The 25871-nt window shown below is 30.6% G+C and overlaps 2 protein-coding genes across 2 annotated transcripts in view; one reads left to right on the top strand and one right to left on the bottom strand.

The window, feature by feature from the left end:
* On the bottom strand, positions 1-1833 carry LOC122269570 (zinc finger MYM-type protein 1-like). The gene has a single exon (XM_071180414.1). It carries the CDS (start codon positions 1831-1833, stop codon positions 1-3), a length of 1833 nt encoding a protein of 610 aa, XP_071036515.1.
* Positions 1834-10160: 8327 nt separating this feature from the next.
* LOC107452003 (uncharacterized) overlaps positions 10161-25871 on the top strand; it is a 113792-nt gene continuing 98081 nt past the window's right edge. Inside the window, exon 1 of the mRNA XM_016068270.4 lies at positions 10161-10830. Within this exon, the coding sequence (XP_015923756.1) occupies positions 10569-10830 (262 nt within the window). The 5' untranslated portion in view covers positions 10161-10568. The remainder of the gene's footprint in view (positions 10831-25871) is intronic.

The raw sequence follows: 25871 nt of genomic DNA, 5'->3' as shown, positions 1-25871 counted from the left end.
TTATACTGTAATATCCAAACGACGGGGTTTTTTTGCAAGTTCGTTTAAAATGTCTTCGACAGCTGGGGTAAATTTTCTATGAATGCTTAAGAGCGCCAATCCATTCATTCTATTATTTCCCGTTGAGTTGCGTAAATAAGTCTTCAAACGGCGCAAAGTCGAAAAGGATCTTTCGTTTGCACTCGTTGAAACAGGTAGAACGACCAATATTTCTAGGAGTTTGAAAATGTTTGGTGTTATATCTTTATTGCACATTCCAAGAGCATCCGCCGCAGTTTTTGGAACACTACCTCCGTCTTCACTAATCCTTTTTAATCTTTTATACCAGAGTTTTAGTTCAGACTTAAGGCTTTCTTTACAGGTATCCAAATCTCCAGCGTAAAATTCCACTAATGCTTCAAAAGCCTTTATGTTTGAAGGTTGGCAAATGAAAGGATCGGCAGGTAGAAGACACTGAAATCCTTTCAAAATATCACGATGCGATACAAATCTTAAGTTTAATTGTGTTATAAAATTTTCTATAAATGGAATAAAAACACTAACTCTGAAATATGTTTCCGGTGTCGATGAGGGAAAATTATCGCGATTTTTCTGTCTTCCTGTTATTCTAGGGATTTGCATGGAAGTGGAAGATCCAATGCTTGTTAGCATAAGAGAAGAAGAGCTGAATATTTCAGAGAATGTTTCAGTGGCATTTTCACGCATTAATTTTAGATCTTTAATGACATCTTCTGCAAGACTCACTGCCTCTATCAAATCTATGCTTGTTTTTTGTAGGTATCTACAGAGATGGATTGTTATGGTGAAAACTTTGTAAATGCACAAAAGAGATATTACGAACTGGCAATTAGATACTGTGCACAGTAAAGAATTAGCCTGGGTAGCTGATTCCTTATCCTTCCATTCTGATATTTTTTGTAGTGTTTCGGCGATAGGCTCGAAAAGTTCCACCACAGCGGTTACTGAGTCGTATCTTTCCATCCAACGGGTTGCACATAGCTGTTTAATTTTCTCCCTCTTAGAGCTGGTTTCCATCTCCTCTATTGCTGAAGATAGGACATACTGTCTTTTTGGCGTATTTAAAAAGTCGTATAATGTTTTAATTGTCCCTAAGCAATTTCTAATGCCAGTTATTTCGCATGCATTTGATACAGCCAAATTGAGGCTATGAGCAGAGCAATGTACATAGAGTGCTGATGGGACAATACTTCTTACGTGGGCTTGTACACCATTAATTTTTCCACTCATTGATGCAGCACCATCGTACCCCTGTCCACGTAACTTTTTTATATCAACTTTCATAGACTGTAATTGGTCTAATATTGTTGTTGCTATTGCTTTTCCGGTTAAGTCATGCACCGGAATGAATTGCAAAAACTGTTCGGTGATGTTAAAATTTTCTTTATCGACATATCGAACGCATAACGATAATTGCTCTATACCTGCAATATCAGTTGTTTCATCTGCAAGAATGGAAAAGCAAGTTGCATCATTAATCTTGCTGACTAGTTTTTGCAGGATTAAAATATTGCAAACCTCAATAACTTCGTTCTGAAATCGAGGGCTGGTATACTGAGCATTTTTTCTGCTTGACTCTAAAATGTTCTTAAGAGTCGAATCGTTCTTACTCCGGAAACGAAGCAATGCCCGAAAATTTCCGTCGTTCTCTTCACCTGGTTGTTCAGCAATTATTCCCGAATCCTTATGTCCTCTTAGAGCGAGACCTTGATTTCCACAAAATAGGATGGTTTCAATGATTGGAGTAATGTTTTTTCTATTTTCTAATTTTCTTCTGCTTGCTGCACTGTCAACTTGTTCATCCACAGGTTTCATCTTTCCAAATAAAATATCGTTTAATGTCCCAGCAGTTTCGATCGATTTTTTGTGATAAAGACATTTCTCGTGTTCAGAAAATCGCTCTACAGCATTTTTCCAGTTGTCAAATTTTACATTGCACAGTTGGCCTAAAGGTTGCTTTCCAGAACCGGCACCACTTGGGGCGAAAAGTACACAAAATTTGCAAAAAGCATCACCCTTAACCTCTGAATATGCAAGCCATTTCCAGCGATAAAGCCATTTGTACTGAAATTTCAATTTTCTTTTTCCTTTTTCAGGAAAAACAAATGCTGGATTGGGTTCCCAAATATTTCTAAGTATATCCAGTTTTTTATCCTCGCATGTATTATCTTCTGAAAAAAGTCCAATGTCATATGGGTGGGAAGTAACACTTTAAGGGCCGCTTTCACTTTCATCAGATTCTGTTACGCTAGAAACGTTTTCTTCAACGGAAGTATCACATTTCTGTTCAACAGAAAAACTTACATTGGTACTAGATGCTGTCACCTCACTAATTTCAGGTCGTGATTTTTTCTCAAAGTAATTAAAAATTGTTAAATTCTTGCGTTTAGACATCCTAAAGATCCAAGAACAGCAAAAATATAAACATACATATTGGCACAGAAATATCCACTAAGCTACGATCTAAAAGTTTCGAGCTGGAATGAATAACTTCAACGAGCACACCGAGTCTCCAAAACAAAACAGATTTAGAAACAAGCTCCGAAGGACAAGCGGCAGAGATAACTCTTAGTCTGACCAAAATCGAAAATAAATGTAACCCCCTTTCATATAATTTTTTTTAACCGCATCAACAAAATTCTCGAATTGTCTCAAAGACGACAGAACGTCTAGGATTCCAGACCTCGCGAATGCCAGCCAGTCTCGAAAACTATCGCGACTGGCAGGTCAGAAAGGAACCAGTGATCGGGGCTCGCCCGTAACAGTATCACGTGAATTTGGTTTCAAAAATACAACCCTATTATAGTAAATGTTTTATCAGTATTCTGAGAAATACCGTGAGAAAAAAAAAGTAGGCATAAGGCAAATAAAAATATATAGTCTTAAAAAATAATAACCCGCATAATTTCTACTAAAATTTTTATTTTTGTCTGTATTATTTTGTAAATTCACTTTGTCTGAGCAAGGGGGGGGGGTTAAACCCCTAACCCCCCCCTTGCGTACGCCCCTGTTCGATGTCACTGATTATTATTGGGTCTTTATTTTATCGATTAATTTTTTCAAACGTGGTAGTCACTTTCGATTGGGCAGACATTATTTTGGCACAAAGAATGAAAAGAACTTAATGACAGCACTATTTTTCACAAGCATAAATCTTTCTCTGTTATGTTTCACTCGATGTCGTTAAACTTTCCGCACCTTCGGACAGACATTTAAGGACACAAAAGGCCCATCACATCCGTATTTTGGATTGTAAAAAAAGAAAACAAAAGTGACGTATGATAGATGAGTCAGATAACAAGTTGAACTTATTGGTTCCTTCGACGCTCTAGTTAAGGTACTTAAAATTGAATTAAGTTGACTTAAGCAACAACATTGTATATATTTTTTTTCTTTTCTAGAAGAGTTAACATTGCGGAAGTGGCAACGCATACATCGCTTCGTTTGGGATGGAATGATTGATGGAATGAAGTTCATTTAGATTGTCGAATATTTAATTGATGACATCTTTTCGTGTTACTAGAGGTCAATCAGAATTTTTACATCGAAAACTGTTTACGCTCAATGGAGGTAAATTTTCTCCGAAATAATAAATTAGTAGCAGAAAAATTCGTAAAAAACCTGATTGATATTTTTCCGCCTTTATTTTTTACTTATTTATTTTCGTGTGGGCATTAAGTGTTTTTGATGGTGTATTGATAATTGTTGGAGAGAGGATTGTATTAATCTTATGGTTTTAGGGAAGTTTAAGAAGTTTTGTGTAAAAAGTGCTCCACTAGATCGATAAAAAATTTCGTAAAAAAAAGGAGATTTTCAGCTAATTTAAATATTTAAAATCTTATCTTTCTAATGTTAGTGAAATTTTGTTGTCACGATTACTACACCCCCAATAATAACCCTTGTAAACAAATTTTAAAAAGTGACGGATATCTTTGTGTCCAATTCATTTTCTGAGACAATTAAGATGTTCTGATTGAAAATTTGCAAACTATTTGTCTTTATCACTCACCGTTTTTTAGATATATTTCTTTAACCATTTACATTTCACAAGAACCATTTACTATTACAGTGTCAAATACTCATTAACGTATCATTACTCAGATTACTTTTTTTTTTAAATATTATAACCGTCGTTGAACAGCCAACCCAATCTTTTGGGTTTACGTCTTCTAATGTTCAACTCCGTAGCTTTGTCATTGTGAACCCCAATCCAGAAGACAAGAGAACTAATGGATCAAGTATTGCGAGAGATTTGCCTTCGTGGAGGACTTTTTGATGGAACTAACCCGCATTTGCGTTACATGGAGAGGAAGACCACGAGAACCTCCCATGGTTAGTCCAAGGGGACTCCAACCCATGATCCGCCTACCACTGAGGATATTTCACGTCAGCACTGTGGTCGGGTGCAAGCCGGATGCGGAATTCGTATCACCCAGCCATTGCCGGGATTCGAGTCCGGTTCCCCTCATTGAAGGCGAACGCTCTATCCCCTGAGCCATCACTGTTCTAGTCAGATTATTGAGTCACACAGTCAGATTAAGTCACATCACATAATATATACTGTATGGAAATATCGAGTTTAGAATACAGCAAGCATAAAATTGATACGCACTGAAAATACATCCTTCATTTAAGGTATACTTTTGAGTTGTATATACCTTGGACATATCTACACAGTAGTAAATCGTAAACAGAAAAAGAGCATCGGTAAAAATCACCCCCAAAGAACACGAAAAAAGCTCCAAGAAAAAAAATAAACACCGAAGAAATGCTTAAAATAAAATCCAATTTGAATCTCTTTAACAATTATTTAAATTTACGTCCAATTTGATTTGGGCCATCGAGCAAAATAAGCCGAATTTAAAGTAATGAATATTTATTCGAATGAAAAATTAACTAAAGTCTAAAGATTAAAGTTCATGGAAGGTACTTCTTACTATTTAACAAAATTTTTAGGACTCCAAAACAGCTCCATTATTTTCCTGAATTCCAATAATTAATTACGCTAGTCACTTTGTTATAACGTTTTATCAACAGATATTTAAAAAAAAAATTTTTTTATTGAAATAAAACTTTTAATAATTTTTGTCAATATTTTTAATTTATCCCAAATTAACCTCCTAAAAACTATATTATTAATTGAGACACTATATATAATAATACTCTTAAGTGCATTGTATAATTGTATTTTGATAGCTAAGAAAAATCAGAGCATGCCTTAAAAGTTCGTTTCAGCAAGCTTTAAATTCATTTTTGCATATTAATCAGTTTTTTAAAAAGTATCTAATTAGACTCGAATAAATATTTAATTATATTAAATTCGTGTTTAACAGCATGAATCGAATCTGTCATTAAATTCATGTAAGTGCTTAAGTACTTTTTCCCTTTGCTTTTTTCCAATGCATTCTTTTTTTCCTCACAGAGCTTTTTTCTGTGGTTCTTGTATAAAGTGTCACTCAGTGCAAAGAAAAATGTGTGGTTGTTGTTGTACCTAATGCAAGATGATTTCATCAAAATTAATAAAATTTAAACAATATTTTATGAAGATTGATAAAATTTAAACAATATGTCATTAAAATTAATGAAATTTAAATAGCATTTCTTTAAAACTAGTTAATTTGTTCGGGATAGCTTGGTTGGCAGGACGCCGGACTCACGTTGGTGAGAACGGGAGTTCGAATTCAGCTGGCCGAAGACACGTGTAGTAAATGGAAGGTCGGTGTAGTAAATGGTGACTGGTGCATGCTAAATATGTCGGGTCACAAAGTCCTCCATACCCCCATAACAAATTATACCTCTGTTGGTACTGAATTGGAGATGGATCGTTCTCCGGTTCAGGCCAAAATGACGATCAGTGGATGAGTGAATGAATTTAAGAATGGGTCTGCCCTATAAACGGGTGTGACGTATGGGTGTGACAGAAGTCGAATTCTTGGCCAAAGATGACACCCCTTTAGCTTAATGGCCAACGACAACATCAAAAACTAACTAATTTAAATAGCATTCTATTGGCACTAATAAAATTTAGACAGTGTTCCATTAAAATTACTGAAATTGAAACAGTATTCCATGAAAATTAATTTTGTTCAATATCTTCAAAGCCTGACGTTATAGAGCAAAACGGTTATTTATAGTTGAAATCAGCTTAACAAGCTACATTAGAAAAGGCACACATCATGCTAGATATCTTATAGCTTGTTTATCAGAGATATTTATTTGGAAAAAAAATATTTAATACACATGTAAGGTGTAAGTTTTTACTTAAATACATTTTCTGACGTTTACTTTTTTGAGATTTTTAGGTTACAAATTATATCATGACCAAAACATTTTTTGCCGCTTGCATTCTTGGAATTTTACATACACCATTCTTATATTTTTTAAAAGATGGACTAAAACTTTTGTTATATGTATGCAACTTTTTTTTTGTTGAGCAGTTTTTAATTAATATTGTTAGAACGCTAATAAAATTGATTATTGTTGTTTTAATTTAAAGCTTAGCTTTCAGTCTATTTTTAAGACAGTAATTGCAAGTATAATAGATGAAAATTTCTTACGTTTCGAACAGTGGTCCCCAAACTTTTTTGATCCATGGACCCCTTTCTATAGTCTAAACTTGCCCACGGAGCCCCAAGTGAAAAACTGCATATATGTACGGTATAAAAATTACAAATAAGGAAAAGACATTTTGTTGAAGAACTATTTATTGAAATTATATCTTTTGCTTAAAAAAAAATTTAAAAAAAAATTATTAACTTGGATGAACGTGATGAGATTTTAAGAGGGTATTTATGCCCGGCTCAATGTTTGTGAGCACTAATTTCTAATAATTTATTTAATTATATTTTTGACATGAGGTTCATTATGGCACTGAAACTGAGAGAACAATATCCTCTTCCCAAGTTTTGTTTATACAGAAAAAGTTTTGCCATAAACTCAGTTTTACGATTTTAGTTTTGATTAAATTTAATTGTTCATCTTGTAGTTTCAAATTAGTTTCGTTAAGTTTGGCAAATGTACTGAAAATGCATTCGCTGCAGCTTGTTTTAAGTTAGCCAGAAGTCCTCGGTATCTCCCTACCATTGCCGGAGCACCGCCAGTAGCTACAGAAATGCTATTAGACAAGGGTATAAGCTTTCAATTCAGTCAATAGCGTTTCACCTTTCATATCGCTTTCCAAATATTTAGCAAATAACAATTCTTGGTAAAATTTTTATTCTTTTACAAATCTTACATAAGATAAAAGTAAAAGCTTTGTTTCCTCTATAAGTGGACTCGCCTAGCTGTATAGAAAATTCAGATATTTTTAAGTACTCGCATAAAGAATTTTCTACGCACTGAGATATTTTGTCAATCCTTCTTTGTACATTATTATTACTCCGTGGAATTATTTTTACAATGTCAAAAGCTGGTTTATGCAACCCGGTGAGTATTATCTCACTTACAGCTAGTAAAATAAGTTCTTCAATAGTGTGAGGCTTTCCGGACTTTGGAATCATGTAATATAAAGAAACATGCGAAACTATGAAAAACATGCAATCCATCGTCACCTTGCTTAGATGTTGTCCCTATAAGTTGTTGCAATGACGGTGTTTTCAGATATTTTTCTTTGACTGTTTGAAAAATAGTTAAATCCTTATCTTTTTTGTCACTATGGATTTTTATCAATTGTTCGTTCAGCTTGGAATGTTTCATTGAATCACTTGTTATAGTTTTATTACATAGAAGACACATAGGTAAGGTACTATTTCCTGATGAAGAAATAAAGACATACTTCAAATATTCAACACTGTATTTTCGGCGTTTTTTTTCTACTCATTCATACTGTTATCTCTTAAAAAGGGAACAAAAGATATGAGAAAATTTGTAAATCAACTGTTTCATTTGTAACAAACCACTGTTAATAATTATAAGCAACCACCTTTATTTATAGTTTACTTTGAGCGTAAAAATCGCTACTATTTTATTTATCTTAATTTCCATAATAATAAAAACCAATCACAACTTTATTATTTTATATTAAACCTCACGCGGACCCCCTGATGTTGTTCAGGGACCCCTTTTTCAGGGACCTATTCTTCACGGACCCCCTGAATGATAGCACGGACCCCTGGGGGTCCATATGGACCACTTTGGGACACACTGTTTTTGGGACACACTGTTTTAGAACATAATGTTTACATTACGTTTAGAACATTACGTTAGAAACGTTTTAGAACATAAATGGTGGTGTTAAAGAAACTATAATTTCAACCAAGCTTTTCTCCATAATTTCGAAAAAGGAAAAATATTTAAAATTAATGTTAAAATAAGCTTTTTATGCTACAACCAAAGAAACATCTAACCTTTTATTATTTGGTGTTTGCAAAGAAATGGTCTCTAAGTTGTCGGGATAACTTAGCCAATAATAATTTTACATATTTCATAACCGGCGTTGAACAGTCGACACATTCGTGGGTTTACGACTACTAATGTTTTACTTTGTCGCTTAGTAATTCTGAACCCAACACAGAAGACAAGATAACTTTAGCATTGGAGCAAATTAGCCTTCGTGGAGGACTGTTTGAAACAACTAACCTGCATTTGCGTTACACGGAGAGGAAAGCCACGAAAACCACCCATAGCATGGGAAACCACCCCACGGCATGATGATTCTAACCCGTGATGCCCGGATATTTTTCATCAGCACTGTGGCAGTTTGAGCTAGAAGCAGAATTTGTATCGTATAAATATCACACATTAATTTCAATTGACATTGCTACAATTTCCGATCCAGTACCCCCAGAGGTATTGATTTGTTATGGGAAATTGGAGGGCTTTGTGACCCCGACAGATTTAGTGTGTATCAGTCACAATTTTGTACATGTAGAGTATTCGGCCGGCGGGGATCGAACTCACGACCTCTCGGACATAAGACCAACGGCAGATCACCCTGACTTTCCCGGCCAAAGAATATCGGCAAACATAGGGTGCATCTTTTTTGAAATTATGGGGATTTTCGGTGGTGATAGAAAGTAATAACGAAAGTGCTGCGCTTCAAGTTTTTTCGTTTCGGTCAAACAAAATTAAAATTATGTTCTCTTTTTAATCTACTTGAATTATTATTAATTAATTGAAAAAGTCCTACTTTTGATGAAATGTAAGTATTTCATTTTGTTAATCAAAAATACGAATTAAGTAAGTAAAAAATTGTACGTGACGTAAATTCTAGAACTTTAAGAATATTATATTAGTTAAGCGCATACTGTTAAGTGTTTAATATTAAAAATTGAAGGATTTATCGTGTCAGCAAGTATAAAAAAAATATTATATTGAGAAAATGCTGTATCAAGTTAGTGACAGTTTATTTATTTGATTCGTTAGCTGTATCTTCTCCATTTATTGTCTCCGTTTTTTTCCCCTAACGAGTTTGAATGTAAAACTATCAAACCAGGCCTACATATATTGTTATTTTTTTATAAACTTAATTTTTAAAGTTAACTTTATTTTTAAATTCTAAGGTTTAAATTATCATTTCAACAATTAAGCTATAATATTGAATTTCAATGAAAAGAAAGGCACTCAACTTTTAAATTTTTTATCTAAGGATTAGTAAGGTTAATTTAATTGTATCAAATTTTCTGCTAGAAAATGTTTTAAAATGTCCTAGATTCGAAATTATTCCAAAAGATCATTTAAATAATAAGCTTAAAAATTTTGAAATTTTCCTGTAATACTCAAGAAGTCTGCTTAAAATCACTAAATATTACATTATTATATCCAAAAATATTATTTATCTCATAAAACGTTAAAATTTATCTTCAACATTAGGATTCTAAAATAATTTATTTAGGAGCATATTTTTTTTAAAAAAATTAATGTATCTGTGTTTTTTTTCTCTTTTTAGCTTTCCAATTTTCAACGAAATTTAAATATTTATAAAAATTGCACAACAACTTTGATTTAAAATATAATAATAGTAAACCCGTATATATTAAAGCGAAAGTAATTCCAGGATATGTGAATAAATAATTCATCCCTTAAGAAGAAATTTTCAATTAAAAAAGAATAAATTACGTCAACTCTTTGCATTAACACCCGCAATCATTTCTGGCGATATTTGAAGAAACGAAAAAACAAGTTGGCTGGCTGGTTTTTCCGCCAAACACGTTTGGGAAAACATCACAATGGAAACACACCTTCCTGACTCTCACTTTCAAAACAACTTTGAGTCTGGAAGGAGGTGCGCCAATTGCGGAAGAAAATCTCCAAGTCACGTTGTCTCTTCACTTCGAGTGCCGGTGGTTTCTGAAGAACAAAAATATCAACTTTATGATTGTTTACTGATTTGGATCATTCCAGATATTTTGTGGATTACTCTAATCTCCTTTAGCTTTGGATATTTTGCCATGATACATCTGGTTTTTTAATACCTGCCTTTGCTAATAGTACTGTCCTGATATTTCTTGGAAAATTGTTTGTTAAGTGTTTACACATGACAAGTTTGGTTTATTGTTTGGAAAAGGGGTGATACTTGTGACGTTTTTGAAAAGACAGAGACAAACTTGAGCATGAGTTCTCTTTCTGGAATAAAGTGTTGGGGAGAGCCTTTGCCCCCTCCAGAATTCTTGAGAAAATATGGCCTGCCCCAAATTGTGAGAATCTTTGAAAATAACAAAGTACAAGGACCGGCTAGAGTTGATTTGGACAAACCTCTACTTTTATACAAGGCATATGTATGTCAACAAGTGCATGCTCGCAGTATAGATAGAGATAAAAATGGTGGCATTACTTGTGTGGGTCCACCATTAGTTTTGCCCGACACTTACACGGGTAAGTCATATTTTAATTTCCATTTTTTACCTTAATTTTAGTTTACGATTGGCACTAAAATATTCACCACGTTAAGCGCCGTAAGCGAAGAATTAACATGCTTGTTTTGTCAAGTGGAATGCATTTTATCCTTGTTGTTGTAATCCATTCCTTTTCGGAATGAGTTACTATGTTTCTGTAGCATTTTTAATCACATGTTTATCACAAGATTTAGTTTGAATGCATAATTAATGTAAATAAAGAAAATCGGCTTCCAAATAAATAGATATATTAAATAAACTTTTTTTTTTTAAATACATTTTTCTAAGTAAGATCGACTTTATTAACAGAAAATAAATGTTGGTGTAAATAAATGCTCTTTTGCAGTCGACCATAGTATGACAAAATAAAAAAATCAGAAGTTCTAATGTGCCATCTAACATATTGAAGGCTCTGCAATTCCAAGCATCCATAAACCACGCATCTAATTCTTTAGAAAAACTCACAAAAGCTTCCTATCTACTTAAATATTTGCAAGTTTTAAAATATTTTGCTTAGAACAGATTCATTTGCCAAAAATATTCATTGAATAATTTTTTCTTTACTTTTTTTCAACCTTAAGACTGTGCTGAGATATAAAAGTCTAAAGTGTAGTGATGCATAATAACGTCCTGTAAAATTCCAATGCATGATCCAACTAGTTTTAAATATGTTGGACTAAAGTTTTTGATGAATGCATATGAATATTTTCTGGGACATGAATAAGTTCAACCGTGCATTGTTTTTATCACTGCATAGTTTAGATGCATAGTCACTTTATCAAGCGGAGAACTTACGTAGTTTATACAAAATAATTATCGAAAAATTTCCATAATCAGTAAGGAGAGTTGAGAGGGAGTAAAATTTTAAGGTGGGTTTAAAACAATTTTTGGCCGATAAATTAGTTTTTTTCTTCTGAAAGACGAAAAATCTTATTTCTGTAAACGAAAAATAAAGAGATAATCAATAAAACTTGGAGGGAAATTAACAGAAATGAAAAAGCAAATCTAAAACAAATCAAATAAGAAGCTTTTATATCAGTACACAGTGGGTGAGAAGATCATAATCTTCGGCCAAAAGTCAAAAATTTAATTTCAATTAGAATATGTTTAAGCAGCTTTAATATCACCCAAATTAAGTATTCATAATCATTCCAAGCATTATAATTTACTTTTTTGACTGACAAGAGTACAATGTAGTGAAAAATATGCTAAAAAAATTTTTTTTGAATTTAACTTTTAAATTTAAATTTCAGAAATATCTATAGGAATTTCACCTTTTTGTTACATTTTTGTCAGAGTAATTAGTCTAAATTTAAATTTCAGAAATATCTATAGGAATTTCACCTTTTTGTTACATTTTTGTCAGAGTAATTAGTCTGAAATTATGATTTCAATTTTTCAATTTGTTGGATTAGTTAATACTCTTGGCATACTTATAGTTTATATCTTATCATTTGACATTTTACAATATTTGAATCACTTTCGAAACTTATCTCCAAAAAGTTCCACGAGGTAATTAGCTAAACTTTTTTTTGTTGTCTTCTTTGATGTTTCTTCTTTCGAAAAAATCTGCCCCAATTTGCCCATATTGCAAAGGTGGACTAAATATACCGAAAAACAAAAATTATGTTTTTTTTCATGCTTTCGCGTTATTTTGTAATTCGCGTTATTTTGTAATTTTACTTCGGAAATATAATTTGCTTTTCATTCTTAATATAAAATTACGGAAATTATTATATTTTCATTTGCTATATTTAATTATTTAAACGTACTATATATATTTTTTTTGCGGGCTATATTTCAGCCGCCATATTGTTTTTTCTTGGCATTTTTAGTGTATTTCAAAATTTCAGTTGTAAATTCAATTTACCTGCACATGAAAACCCTAAATAAAAAACCCCAAATTTTGAAATTTTTTTTTTTATCGAAGTACTAATTTTGGCCACGAAACCTTGGATGCCGGCCCACTGTGCAGTATAGAGATACGAAAAAGTCATATGTGCTGTTCACTGCGCAAATTAACTCCATAAAACAAGAAATCGAAATCTACATTTTTTCCAATAGTTCTAACTATTTTATATTTTAATTTCGAGATCTTACTTTTGATTATTTGTGAGATTTCTTGAAAAGATGTACGGCTGCATTAAATGTCTTAATACTTAAATTTACTATCATTTTGCAAAAAGTGGAGTAAATCATCTTTTGCACTGAATAGTTCAGTATGCCGACTGAATATCATTAGAATTGGTATACTTTTATTAGAAATCAATACTTTAACCAATCCTAATTACAATTGAATTAAAATTCTTTGAATTATAAAAATAGAGTTACTGATTTCTTTCTCATCTATATAATTTTCTACATTTTTAATGAATATTTATGCGGCAAGATTTGGTCAAACGAGTAGATTTAATGAAATTTTTTTAAACATGCTTATCTAATATCTGCGTGTCTTTTATGCTGATCCCAAAATTTGTAACAAATTGTTTGAATTGTTTTAAATATGCATATTTGGACGATATACAACGATTTAACCCAAAGATTTTTTATTTATTAAATAGTTACAATGAAAAGTTTTTTTTCTTTCTTTTTTCTTTTTCTTTTAATCTTGGGAACTTAAATGACTTCATATTAAGCATAAAAAGTCCATTTTTAGATTTAAGTTAAATATTTTTGTCTAAAATCCATAATTCCCTTAATTTTTTATGCACATTTTTTGATAGTTTCTCTTCGTTTGATTTAATAAGTCACTTATTGCAAAGACCTTTTGAAGAAAAAAAATTGTGACTCTACGATCTAGGCGTTTTTTTCATAATTATTTCCTAACATTCTTAAAAGTTTAAAGCTATATAAGTGAATAACCAGGTAGATAACTGATTGTATTTGAGACAAAAATGATACTTAAATTGTTTGACAATGTTATTTAAAACAACTTAAAAATGAAATCAAATTTTTAAAGATTAAAATTGTGTTATTTTCTTTTTCGACAACTTGAGATATTAATTTTAGAAGTTTACGATCATCAATTCGCGATCAGCCAAAATAAATAAAAACAAATGAATAAAGTTAATAGAACATAGACTTTACTTTTTTAAAATTAGTGTATAAAATATAACTAGGTATTTCCTTATAGGCCATTTGTTTATAAAAATTACCAAATTTTATTTATTCTTAAATCGAGGGCTTCTTTTCTTTATCTTAAAACTATACCCTAATTACTCAGATAAATTTCTGTAGAATCTTAAATTTTCTAACATTAAGTTTTTCATATAATATCTTAGGATTGTTTTACTTGTATAGATAGATGCTATTATAATTGATAAGTATCGAAATGAATTCATTATTTTCTTTTCTTTAATGGTCAAAATAAAAAGCTCTATTTTTACTATTACATACTTTTTGCATCTTAAATTTACTATTTGCAATATTTATCTCTTTAAAAAAAAGAACTTTTAATTGAATATTCTAGTTTTTTTTCTTCTCCTGCAGTTGAAAATTCTAACTCTCTCCTTTATCCCTTAGCTCAAATGGGACGCCGGTCTCTTTTTATATATTTTTTTTCTGGCTCTCTAATTATAAGTTAAATTATATTTAGTATTTTTTAATTATATTAAAAAGTCTAATAGTTAAAATTTGTTAGATTATTGGAATCCTATTTGTACTAAAATATAAAATTCGAAAGTAGTTCGAATTTTTTTTTTCCAATTCATATTCAAAAATGTATCAATAATTGACTTTGTAAATTAAAGAGATTTTCATGATGATTTATTTTTGCTTTTAAATATCTTAGAAATAACTTCAAATAGGAAAAATTATTGATTGGAAGTGAGCTGTGTTTGGAAGATTTTACCTTTAACGTAGAAAAAGACGCCAGTATTCCATGCTGTATTTCATAACCATAAACTATTAAAATGCTAAAAAATATTTTTCATTTATTTTGAACTAAATTAAAACAAAATAAGGAAAAGTATATTTAATAAAATTTCTGCTTCAAAAGGTTGAAATTTTAATAAGGATGGCGGTTGTAGTTTAAAATAAAAATAGAATATCAAAGAAAAAAATAAACAAATAAATCATACGCTGATTCGATAGAATTTATTTCAATTTCGAATATCGTTAGTAAAAATTGTAATACATTTGTTGATGAAAAAAGTGTATTTCTCATATTAAATACGCCCCAAATGACTTGTACACGATTTGCGACCCTTAATATTAAGACTATTTTTGCATGTAAGAATGCTTGATTAAGGAGTACACTTGTCTTCTGAGTTGCGTTCAACATTAAAAGCGGAGTTGAACATTGATAGTCGCAAATCCAATGTTGGTCAGCTATTCAATGTCAGTTGTGAAATAAATAAAATATAATTGTAGAAATATCGAATGATATTTCCGGCTTCGTTATTTTGTTTGGTATATTTAAACGATTTATAACATTTTTTAAAATTAAAATCTTATTTGTTTTAAATTTAGTATTGAGTTTTTGGGAGACTTAATGTTGATTTGGTGGAGTGAGGTAAGTAACGAAATATAATCTTAATGCTAGAATAATCAATAGCAGCGTTTGGCAAAAGTTTGTCATCGGATAAAAAATAAATCTTAATAAGCAATCAATATCAGTTACGTAAGTGATTCGTAATTATTAAACATATCAGAATATCGAAACACTCAACATTTTAAATTTGCATTGTTATAAAGTAAGACATCATATATATTTTTTAAATATACATTTAACATGCAAAAAATCTTTTTTTGTACTAGATCTAGTTTTTTAATATATTGGGGCCACTTATTAATAATTGGAATCAATAATATTAACTTCATACAATTTTTAATGTTTTTATTAATATTTTTGTTATACGCACTAAATATTCATTACATTTCAAAGTTACTTTCGAATAAAAAAATGTACTTTAATAAATTTTTTCATTGTGCGGACATCAGGTTATGCTGGCTTATTTTATTACGGTGTAAATGTAAAATGTTAAGTGTTTCGCGATTGATACATTTAACAATCATCAATCACTTATGTAATTGATTTTTATTACTTATTAAGACTTATTTTTTATCCGATAACAAACTTTTTTCAAGCACTAATATTGACAATAAATTTGTGGGAAAGACTATCAGCGTTGCTATCGTTACGCGATTTATGTGTCAGAAAATGTCTTATGTTACAAAAATATTTCATAAAAAGTACTTTAAAGTATTTGAAAATTATTTTAAATTTAAATAAATAAATTAAAAGTTACTTTTATGTATTGTCGATTAAAATATCGTTGTTTCAATCTTTACATATGGAACTTATCAAGTTGACCTTTTCTAAAAATCTCTCAAATTGTAAAATATATTTCGCGCTATCTTTTGTTAAAGTTATTCTCAAATAATCATCTTATTAAATTTTTATGATCTTTTTATTAGTTTTACAAATAGAAACTAATTATTTTTTTTCGTATTACGCTCAGTTAATAGTATGGGTATCCAAAAATAAGATTCTTTTCGTTAGAAAAGACAATTTTCTAAGGTCTTTTGCACTCATTTATGATATTTCCTATCGCTGAACATAATTACATTTTTGGATTAAATTTAAACTTAATTATTTTCGTTTTTAAGTTTTAGATTTGTATTTTCTTCTCACCTATTGAGATCTGCATACTAAAGTACGTATTGACGACGAAGTTTTTATTCTTATCATTTATAATTTTATTCACTTAACAAGAATATAATTAATTTTTCGATGTAATAAACAAAATTTTGTACCAAAGATATTTTATGCTAGCATTTTTATTTTATTTACTTAGTAAGAATATATGTTATTTTTCAATGGAATGAGCTGAATTTCGTACTAACAATTATGTGTTTAATATTTTTTTAAAACTATATGTTTAGCCTATTAAACTTTATTTAGCAGAAATATAATTAAAATTTTGAAGTATAATTATAACTTTGTAACATAATTATAATTAAATTTTTGCAATAATGATTTGAATTTCGTTACAAATAATAATTAAATAAAAAAATTATTTTAGAATTAATTTAAACTATTTTATAATAAACACAGTATATATATATATGCATAATGTGCATGTGTATTTCGTATGTTCTTTTGAAACTGTGTTACAAACATTTTTATTATTATTCAAAAGAATTATAACCAATTTTAATATGCTGAATTTTATCCCAACGGCGATGTTTTATTGTTAGCATTTCGAACTTTATTGCTTAGTAAAAATATAATTAACTTTTTCAATGTCACAAACTGAATTTCGTACCAAATGTTTTATTGTTAAAATTACAATTTCATTAAACAGCGAGAATAAAATTAACTTTTGAATGCATTGTGTATGATGACGGTATAATGAAATTCTTCAATGGTTACTATTTAATAAAATAATATATTTTCGAATTTAATTGCATTAAAAGGGCTCTTTTTCATTTTCCAATTACGGAAAGGTCATGGCTACTTCTTTAAACAAGTAGAATAATTTCCAGATATGTTTTTTCAAACTCTCACGATTATAGTGATTCTCGAGAATATTAAATGCAGAGATAATTCATGCATTATGCATTAAAGAAAAGAGAAAATAAACACTTCCTTGTGAAGGTCACGGGCCATATTTCGTTTTCATGAATTTCTTTCATCAATAATATTATTAAAGAGTTGCAGATTTTGTTTTTTTAGATGAAATAAAACTATGATTTAAAAAAGAAAATTCGACACTCCCTGCATACTAAAATATAAATCTTGGAATGTTTTTTATACAAAAGTTGGCAATGAAGAAACATTTCGCTCAGTTGTGAATTACCAAATCATGTAGTTTGAATATTAAAGTTTCTTTAAATTTAGGGTTTAATTTAACACGATTTAAACTTAATCAAGTATGTGCAACATTGTTAATGAAATGGGAATACACCCATTCATATGTTTCAAACAGTTTTTTTTGATTACACTCGGATTAATGAGGGTCGTGGGAATTCTCAGTTATTTTCTACTTATCACAATGTTTGGTTTTCTAATCTGAGAAAGTTATTCTCGTTTTGAAGTAAAGCAATTTTGATTCGTGAATAGTGCAATCACATTTTCTTAAAGTATGCAAATTTCAATAAAATGTATTGAGCGCCTAGTAACTAGACAGTTCCCTCGAATGTTAATGAGAAATCTTTTATAATAACCATTTTCGGTGGGAAGACGTCAGTGAGATACGTTCAGATATTTCTGCAAGCATGTTTTTGATAATTTTAGGCTCTCCTCTTGTCAGTATAAAAGAAGGTAACGAAAAAACCCATGTGCTTACGTTTGTAAGTTGCAACCTACTCGTTTTTTGCTTTAACCAAGACATTTGCTAAAATAATCTGCTTATAAGAATTTTTGGAAATAAAAAGGGGCAAACTTACATAAAACAAAACTTATGTTTTAATTCATTTTATCTAAATTTTGTAATATTTTTTCTAACCCTTTCCCAGATTTAACTTATATATCAAAATTGGAATTTTTACTGGAGTATTTTTTCCTCTAGTTTTTTATTACATTTTTTTTGAAAGTTAAAAAAAAAAATTGAAAACAAAAAGTTTTAGAAATTTATGTTAGCATTTTATTTTATAACCGGATCCAAAAATGAGTTTATCACTATAGATGTTCTGCTCTGTAGGTTCGTAATTTTGAACCCAACCCAAAAGACAAGTGAACTTGTGGGGGGGGGGGGCAAACTAGCCTTCGTGGAGGACTTTTTGATGGAACAAACCTGCATTTGAGTTACATGAAGAGGAAAATCACAAAAATCTCTTACGATTAACTCGACGGTAACGGGATTCTAGCACGCCAGTTTACCACTGGGGATATTTTTACGTCAGCACTGCGATCGGACCAAGCTGGAAGCGGAATTCGTAACAACCCATTATCGCTGGGTTTCGAACATGGACTACCTCATGGGGAGGAGAACACTCTATCCTTTGAGCCTCCGCGGCTCTTATGTAAGCATTGCTTATGCCTCTCCTTCCCCTTTGTTAGCCAAACTAAGTTCATCAAAACCCCTCTCCCTTAAGGTACTTAAAACTGGAATGGTCTACAAGCCACGAACACTAATTTTTATTAAAAATTAATAAGTGTCTTATCGCCTTAATTTCACAGCTTTAGAGCCTTTGCTTTGAATATCAGTGGAGGAAATTGAAATGTTTAAAAAAGACCCAGATATAACACTAAATCAAAACTTGGTGCTAAACTTAATTTACAATCTATATTTTACAAAAAATCAAACAATACCTAGATGGGTATATGTTACATTTCTTTTTCGTTGTACAACAGAGTTATAAATAAAAGCAATTCGTGAGTCATTACAAAACTAAATTCATGTTTTCATTGAATTAAACTGCCCTTATCATCAAGGGTAACATAATGGCAAATTTAATCACGACTTTCCTTTTGTTCAAAGATCGGAATAAATGAATTCTGGTTAATTGGGAATTCACATATGAAGATCGGAATCAAAGTAAATTAGAAAACTGGACAATCGTGACCTACCCACGGGACTTGGGAATCCTATTTAATAAAAGGGTGAAGTCTTTTGAGTTATGTTTCTTCTCCTTGAAAGGGGCCCCCACTTAGATCATCATGGCCAAGTTGCCCTAACGGTAAAGTTGAATGACCTCACTGGCCACTCCAACTTCTCTTAACTGTTTACTTACTAAGATGTGTTCTATTCATTATTTTTCTTATTAATATTTATTTATTCACTTATTTTTTATTATTGTTCTATTCATTATTTAACTTATCAGTTACATTTTAATGTATTTTTTATTTTGTTGCGTAAAACAATATATTTTTATAACCAGCATTGAACAGCTGTCTCAATTCTGAGTTTATGACTAGATTACCAATATTCAATCTTGTAATTTTAAACCCAATCCGAAAGACAAGGGAACTCCTGAATTGAGCATTTGGGGCAAACTAGCCTTCTTGGAGGATGTGTTGATGGATCTAACCCGCATTTGCGTTACATGTAGAGGAAAACCCCGAGAACATCCAACGGTTAGACCATGATCAGTGTAGCACTGAGGATATTTTATGCCAGCACTGTAGTCGAGGCGAGCCGGGAGCACAATTTGTATTGATCAGTCACTGCTGGGATTCGAACCTGGGTTACCTCATTGGAAGGCGAAAGTTCTATCCCCTGAGCCACTGCTGCTCAAAAATATATTTATAAACCGTATATCCGTAACCGTATAAATCGAACCCTATTTTTGACTAAGGGACAGCGAATTTATGATATGTCAGGTGTAAAAGTGAACCGCAAAAAAAAGAAGAAAACCTTTAAGAAAACATATGAAAAAAAAGTCTACAGAATTTTCTTAAGCTAAATATATTTCTCTCTGGATACTCTCAAATAATACTCACAAATACACTTGCTCTCAAATAATGAAGCCTTAACAAAGATCACACTTCTATATACTTGTAAATTGATACCAGACGCGAGGGCAAAATGAGGATTCAAATGTTGTTGTAAAATCTTTTAAATAAGTGGAATTCTTTGGATGGGGGTGAAAACTATTATTTTTCGAGGGAATTCAGCAGATGATTACTGAGTGGGTTCCTCTTCATTGCAGAGTGGGTTCCATATGACCATACTGCGAACGTCGTTGAAATCAGGTGGTCTGGAATTTTTAAAATTGAATCTTTATGGTATGTTGTAAAAATTTTCATTATGTTATATTTTTTGAAATACAATTGAAATACTATTATCTTAACTTATTAATTTTTTTCTGAACGTAACTTACGGTATTGTTTCTAAAATGTACCTTCTATATGAGCATTTAATATTATAAGAGAAAATTCAAAATTAATTGTACATAACAGAATTAGAGTTTTTTTTTAAAGGAGTAAATTGATATACAGAGTTATTTATATCTATCCGATTGTTTAAAATGCTTCGATATTTAAAAATCAACGAACTTCAAACTTAATTTACCAGTGCATAAGTCAACAACTTGATTCTCTCAAAATTTAAGGGGTTCGGAAAGTCGACTTTATACAACGTGATATACGGTTTGTTTCTGTATCAGGTTATTACAGACTTTTATGAAACATCAGTTTTTGCACATAGTGGAAGTAAATATCTGGATTAGCGAGAGAAAAAAAATAACACACAAAGTCATGTGGCTCTAAAAGTTTCAGAATTCCGTAATAGAATCTTTTATTAAAGGCCCACTTTTAAGATTAAATATTTTGTGGGAGGGTCAGTTAACAGATCCAAATTTCTTCTAACATGACCTCTGGTATTGGATTCAAGATCTTATAATATTTTTGTACAAGTTGTATTATTTTTTCAGCGTTAAATTCTTATATCTTTTTTTTTTATTAAATTCGCTTTACCTTTCTTTTTTAAATTTTATTGTTAAATTCGTTTAATATTTTATTTTTATTAATTTCAGGTAACATTTTATTTGTTTAGATTTCAAGTAATTTCATTTTTGTAAGTCATGTAACTTTTATTATAGTTAAAACAATGTAAAATTTTACTGAGTTGAAATTGTATAACATTTTCTTTTTACTATCGTGCAATATTTTACTTCAGCTAAAACCATATTTTATTTTTCTAAAATCGTAACATTTTCATTTGGATAAATCTATAAAATTAATTTTTGTTAAAATCTATACAGAAGACGGCGATATTTTTTATTCTTATTTGAATCAAAACATTGAAAATTATTCTTCAATATTGTTTAGAAAATTTGGTTACGCTTCAGATCGCTAAATGCCACTCGAAGCAGAAATGCAAATATGAAGATTCCAAAGATATTATTTTTTTATTAAAAAAGTAAACAGGAAATATGAGGAATAAGCAATAATCTCTTTTCATAAATCCAGTAACATTATAATTATTCCAAACCTGCAGGTATTTATTTGATTTTATCTGTTGCATAACTTAGCTGAAAAAATCATTATTAACTATCACTTAAAATTGCAAATATAAAGAGAATCGTTTTTATTCTATTTCAGTTTCATGCTTGACTGATCGTGCATCCCCCCTTATAATGTGCCCTTGATCTAGATTTCCCTTTTCTGAATTATGCATGATTTTAAAAAGTTAGTTTTTCTAATTTATTCTAAAACATAAGTTTGAGTGCGATACATTTTTTGCTTTTTACAGAAATATTATGATGTACCTTAGAATTTTACCCTATTTCTATTTGGGCGAAATTGAATTTTTCAGAATCTAAGGTCTGTTCATTTTCACCATTATTTGAGATTAACAACTTTCACTTAGCATGTTCACGTACAAATGGTTTTCAAGTAACTGAAAGAGATTAGTCCCCGAGACACGCGAAATTTTTTTGCTATTTCTTTTTATTTAACGTCTTTTCCCAATAATATTTGAGAGATATAAAACTTTCAATTACTGTTCCGCATGTTCACGTACGTATGATTTTAAACTAACTGAACAAGCGCAGTTTAAAAAAAATCTCTAGAATGCGCAGTTCCCTAAACGTACGAGATATTTTAAAGTTTTCTGTGTTAAAGGTCTGTTTCCAACAATATTTGGGAGATATAGAACTTTCCACCAATCCGCACGTTCACGTATGTATGGTTTCACGTTCACTTATTTATCACGTTCATGCTCAAAAATGTTACTATAGTATATTATCACAAAATAGTACTATAGCCCGTATGTGTGATTTTAACTGAACGAGCGAGAATGAGCAGGTCCTGAATAAAGTCCGCGATCCCGCACATTGTGTTTAATTCGGGTTTCAGCTTTACGAATCCCGCGAGATCCCGCATTCTTGCGAAACTGCCAAGTATCCATTAAGGATTCCTTTCAAAACTAGAATAATATATATTTTAATTAGCTTTAACTTGAAACAGAAGTAGGAAAAACTAAGAGCTTGTAAGCAATGACATTAGATCTTTTGTAAAAACCACACTAAGAAATTTCTGAAAATTGTGACCTTAAAACTATATATTTTCAGACACTTCTATAATACTAAAAATAAGAACGAAAAAACCTGAACATAGCGAATGCAATGAGTCTTGACCCACTGGGGTACTGAATTTTAGTGGCAAATACAGCACTCGATGAAAATTCTCTTCTTAAATCCGCTGCTGTTTTTTCATGGATAATAAATACTTATACACAGTTTCAAATACTCGACCTCGTTGTCCAACCTCTTCTAAGATTCTCATTTCTTTGTTGATTACAGAATCAATTTCTTTTTCCATGTAATTTTTCTGAGGGAGCCATGCAGTTTTGTATGGCTAACTAAAGTTCATCTTTTAATGATATCTATGGTTCATCTTCAGTTTCTCCTTTTTCCTTCTCCATTTCTCTCTTCATACGATAACCCTTTGACGCAGAACTTTTATGAAACATATTTTTCATACTTTTTTCATTATTCCTTAATTTTTCCACTTAGGTCAAAGAAAGTAAAAAATATTATATTTAGCATCTTCATAGTTTATGGTTATGAAATACAGCATGAAATACCGGTGCCTTTTTCTACGTTAAAGGTAAAATCTTCCATACATGACTCACCTCCAAACAATAATTTTTCAAATTTGTTCTTATTTGCTGTTATTTAGATCCAAGAGAAACAGCTATTTTACATTGAATTTCTTTAGTTTACAAAGTCAATTATTGATAAACTTTTAAATATGAATGAAAATAATCAAACTTCTATTTTTGGATTTTATATTTTTGCACAATATAATTCCGATAATATGACAAGTTTTTTTTAGTAATTATTAGACTGTCTTTTTATAATTAAAAAGTACCAAAATATGTTTTGTCTTGTTATTAGTGAATCAGAAAAAAATATATATATAAAAGAAACACCGGTGTACAACGTCAGAGGGATAACGAAATCCGTTATTTTTATTTCTCTATGTCTCATATATTTTTCGAATACTCTTTTTCACTTTCTTGCACTTTAAGGAATTAAAAACAAAATATTTAGTTAGTTTCCGGGTTATCGCACTGCCTATGCTTATGCAGATACTGCAGAACACTGCTCGTATGCGTTCTTCTTTATTAAAAACTTCTTTCAAGTGCAAATGTTTTAAACGTTCGCTTGAGTCTGTTTTTTGACGACTATCAATTTTGCTTAAAGAAAACTTCTTTAACGAATCAATTGTTAACAATTGTAAACGTTTTCAAAGATTTTCGGCAGTTAATCTAACTGACTGCAGTGCATTTACACTCTTAGAAACTTGCATGAATGTTTCCTCGAAAACAGTTACTGCCTACTTTATATCAATCAGAACTTTTTGTAAGCATTCTTTCAATTTGAAGAGTCGTTCAAACTAACATATCCAAAAACACTTCCATCTTTTCCCTGATCGTACCGAACACTGTGTTTGTAATCACGGTTAATTCAAACTACGCTTCAAAAACAGAATGAGTTGGAAAATTCGTATTCTATGTGCATTTCGAGAAAGTTTAAAAACCCCTGTTCCACCTACATTCAAAATATGCGTTGGTCGTGAACGATAAGCCATATTCTCAGTTCAATTTGTGCGAAAGTGGGTAAAAATCTATTTTTGAAAACGTCACCTACACTCAATTGGCGAAGCAAAATAATTTCTACTGCTTTAGAAAACAGAAGTTGTGTACGATTTTTGAATTGTAAAAACTCATCGAAATAGAACACAACCCAGAAATCCATATGATTTTTCTAATGGCTCTAACAACAGTTGAAGAAAAGTGATTACAGGGTTGCTTTAATTAAGAGTTAGCATTGTTTGTTGCGCTTGGCTAAGCTCGTGTTTGGAAATATGGAATCCTGATTCTGTAATTTCAGATCATTTTAGGGAAGAACGCTGTTGCCACCTTTCTCAACAATACTCAAGAGTATTACACATGCCGCATTTATTAATGAATATATTTTCGGCTCGTTAATTTTGATTAGTAATTAATGGGCGTCATTCACAGAGATTATGCGATTATTATGTTATGGTTAAAAGAAAATGATGAAACTTGTTAATTGGTAAATTTCTTTAATTATGTCAATGCCGCTCACAAATATTTTATATTATTTGCTGCACCAATTATCTGTTACTTTTATCATTTCTACGCCTATAATTAACAATGCAGTTCAAAATTTAAATTCCATTCAATTTGTTTAAGTTTAAAATAAAGAATCAAATAGTCCAAGGATAATTTTGAGGAGAATTATGAAAATGTTCTGCTCAATTGTTGTATTGTTTAAACGAAAATCCATGTTCTCTTTTAGGAAATTACTGAAATTTATTTGATCCTAGGGAAAATGATTAGATACATTTTCCTAATTATCGGAAACTTTAAGCTCTTACAAATTAAATTATTGAGTAGATATTGATAAAAATCGTATATAAAATTGCTTTTTATAAATTATAAAAAATATTTGATTTGTTTTCAATTGGGAAGAAAAGTGGCTAGATGGAAAAACTTAATTAAAAAAATATTGTTTTTTAAAATGCTCATTGACTTATTTTGCCTTGAATTAATTTCATAGCAGTGATATGAACACTGTTCATATTAAGAAAATAGCCGCATATTTTCATGCGAATGAATATATAATTTCTTCTGTCTCAAACCGCAATAGTTATAAAAAATTATACAAATATACAATGGATTTTTAAATTGATTACATGACATGGTGTGCGCGAACACTCATTTCAGATATTGAAATCTGTTTTCTGTTACTTGAAAGGTCATATCGATCAAAAATTAAATTGGAAAGATTTAAATCTATCGATCCCATTTAGATTCATCTGTTTTTATTAATATCTGAGCAAAAACTATTAAATTTGTTTAAAAGAAAACCAAAAGAAATCAGCCATTTATCATAAGTTTTATTTTTGCAAGTATTGTTTTTGTAAGTCAAGTCAAATTATTATTCACGCTATATTTTATCGTAGCATAATTTATTTATATTCTATAATAGCATTTGAATTATGTATAAAGCACTTAACTTTTTAATTCCTTTAATAAATTGAAGTTATTGGGGGGGGACGTTGGGGGAGGGAAGTTGTAAGAGCTACCCCCCCCCCCC

The sequence above is a fragment of the Parasteatoda tepidariorum genome, chromosome 4, assembly GCF_043381705.1.
Source record: "Parasteatoda tepidariorum isolate YZ-2023 chromosome 4, CAS_Ptep_4.0, whole genome shotgun sequence".
NCBI classification, from domain to species: domain Eukaryota; kingdom Metazoa; phylum Arthropoda; class Arachnida; order Araneae; family Theridiidae; genus Parasteatoda; species Parasteatoda tepidariorum.
Note: the sequence above shows the minus strand (reverse complement) of the source record. Positions and strands in the feature narration are given on the sequence as shown.

What these genes read in the sequence shown, in the direction of transcription:
- LOC122269570 (XM_071180414.1), bottom strand. Translation starts at nt 1,833, where the DNA reads ATGAAACCTGTGGATGAACAAGTTGACAGTGCAGCAAGCAGAAGAAAA.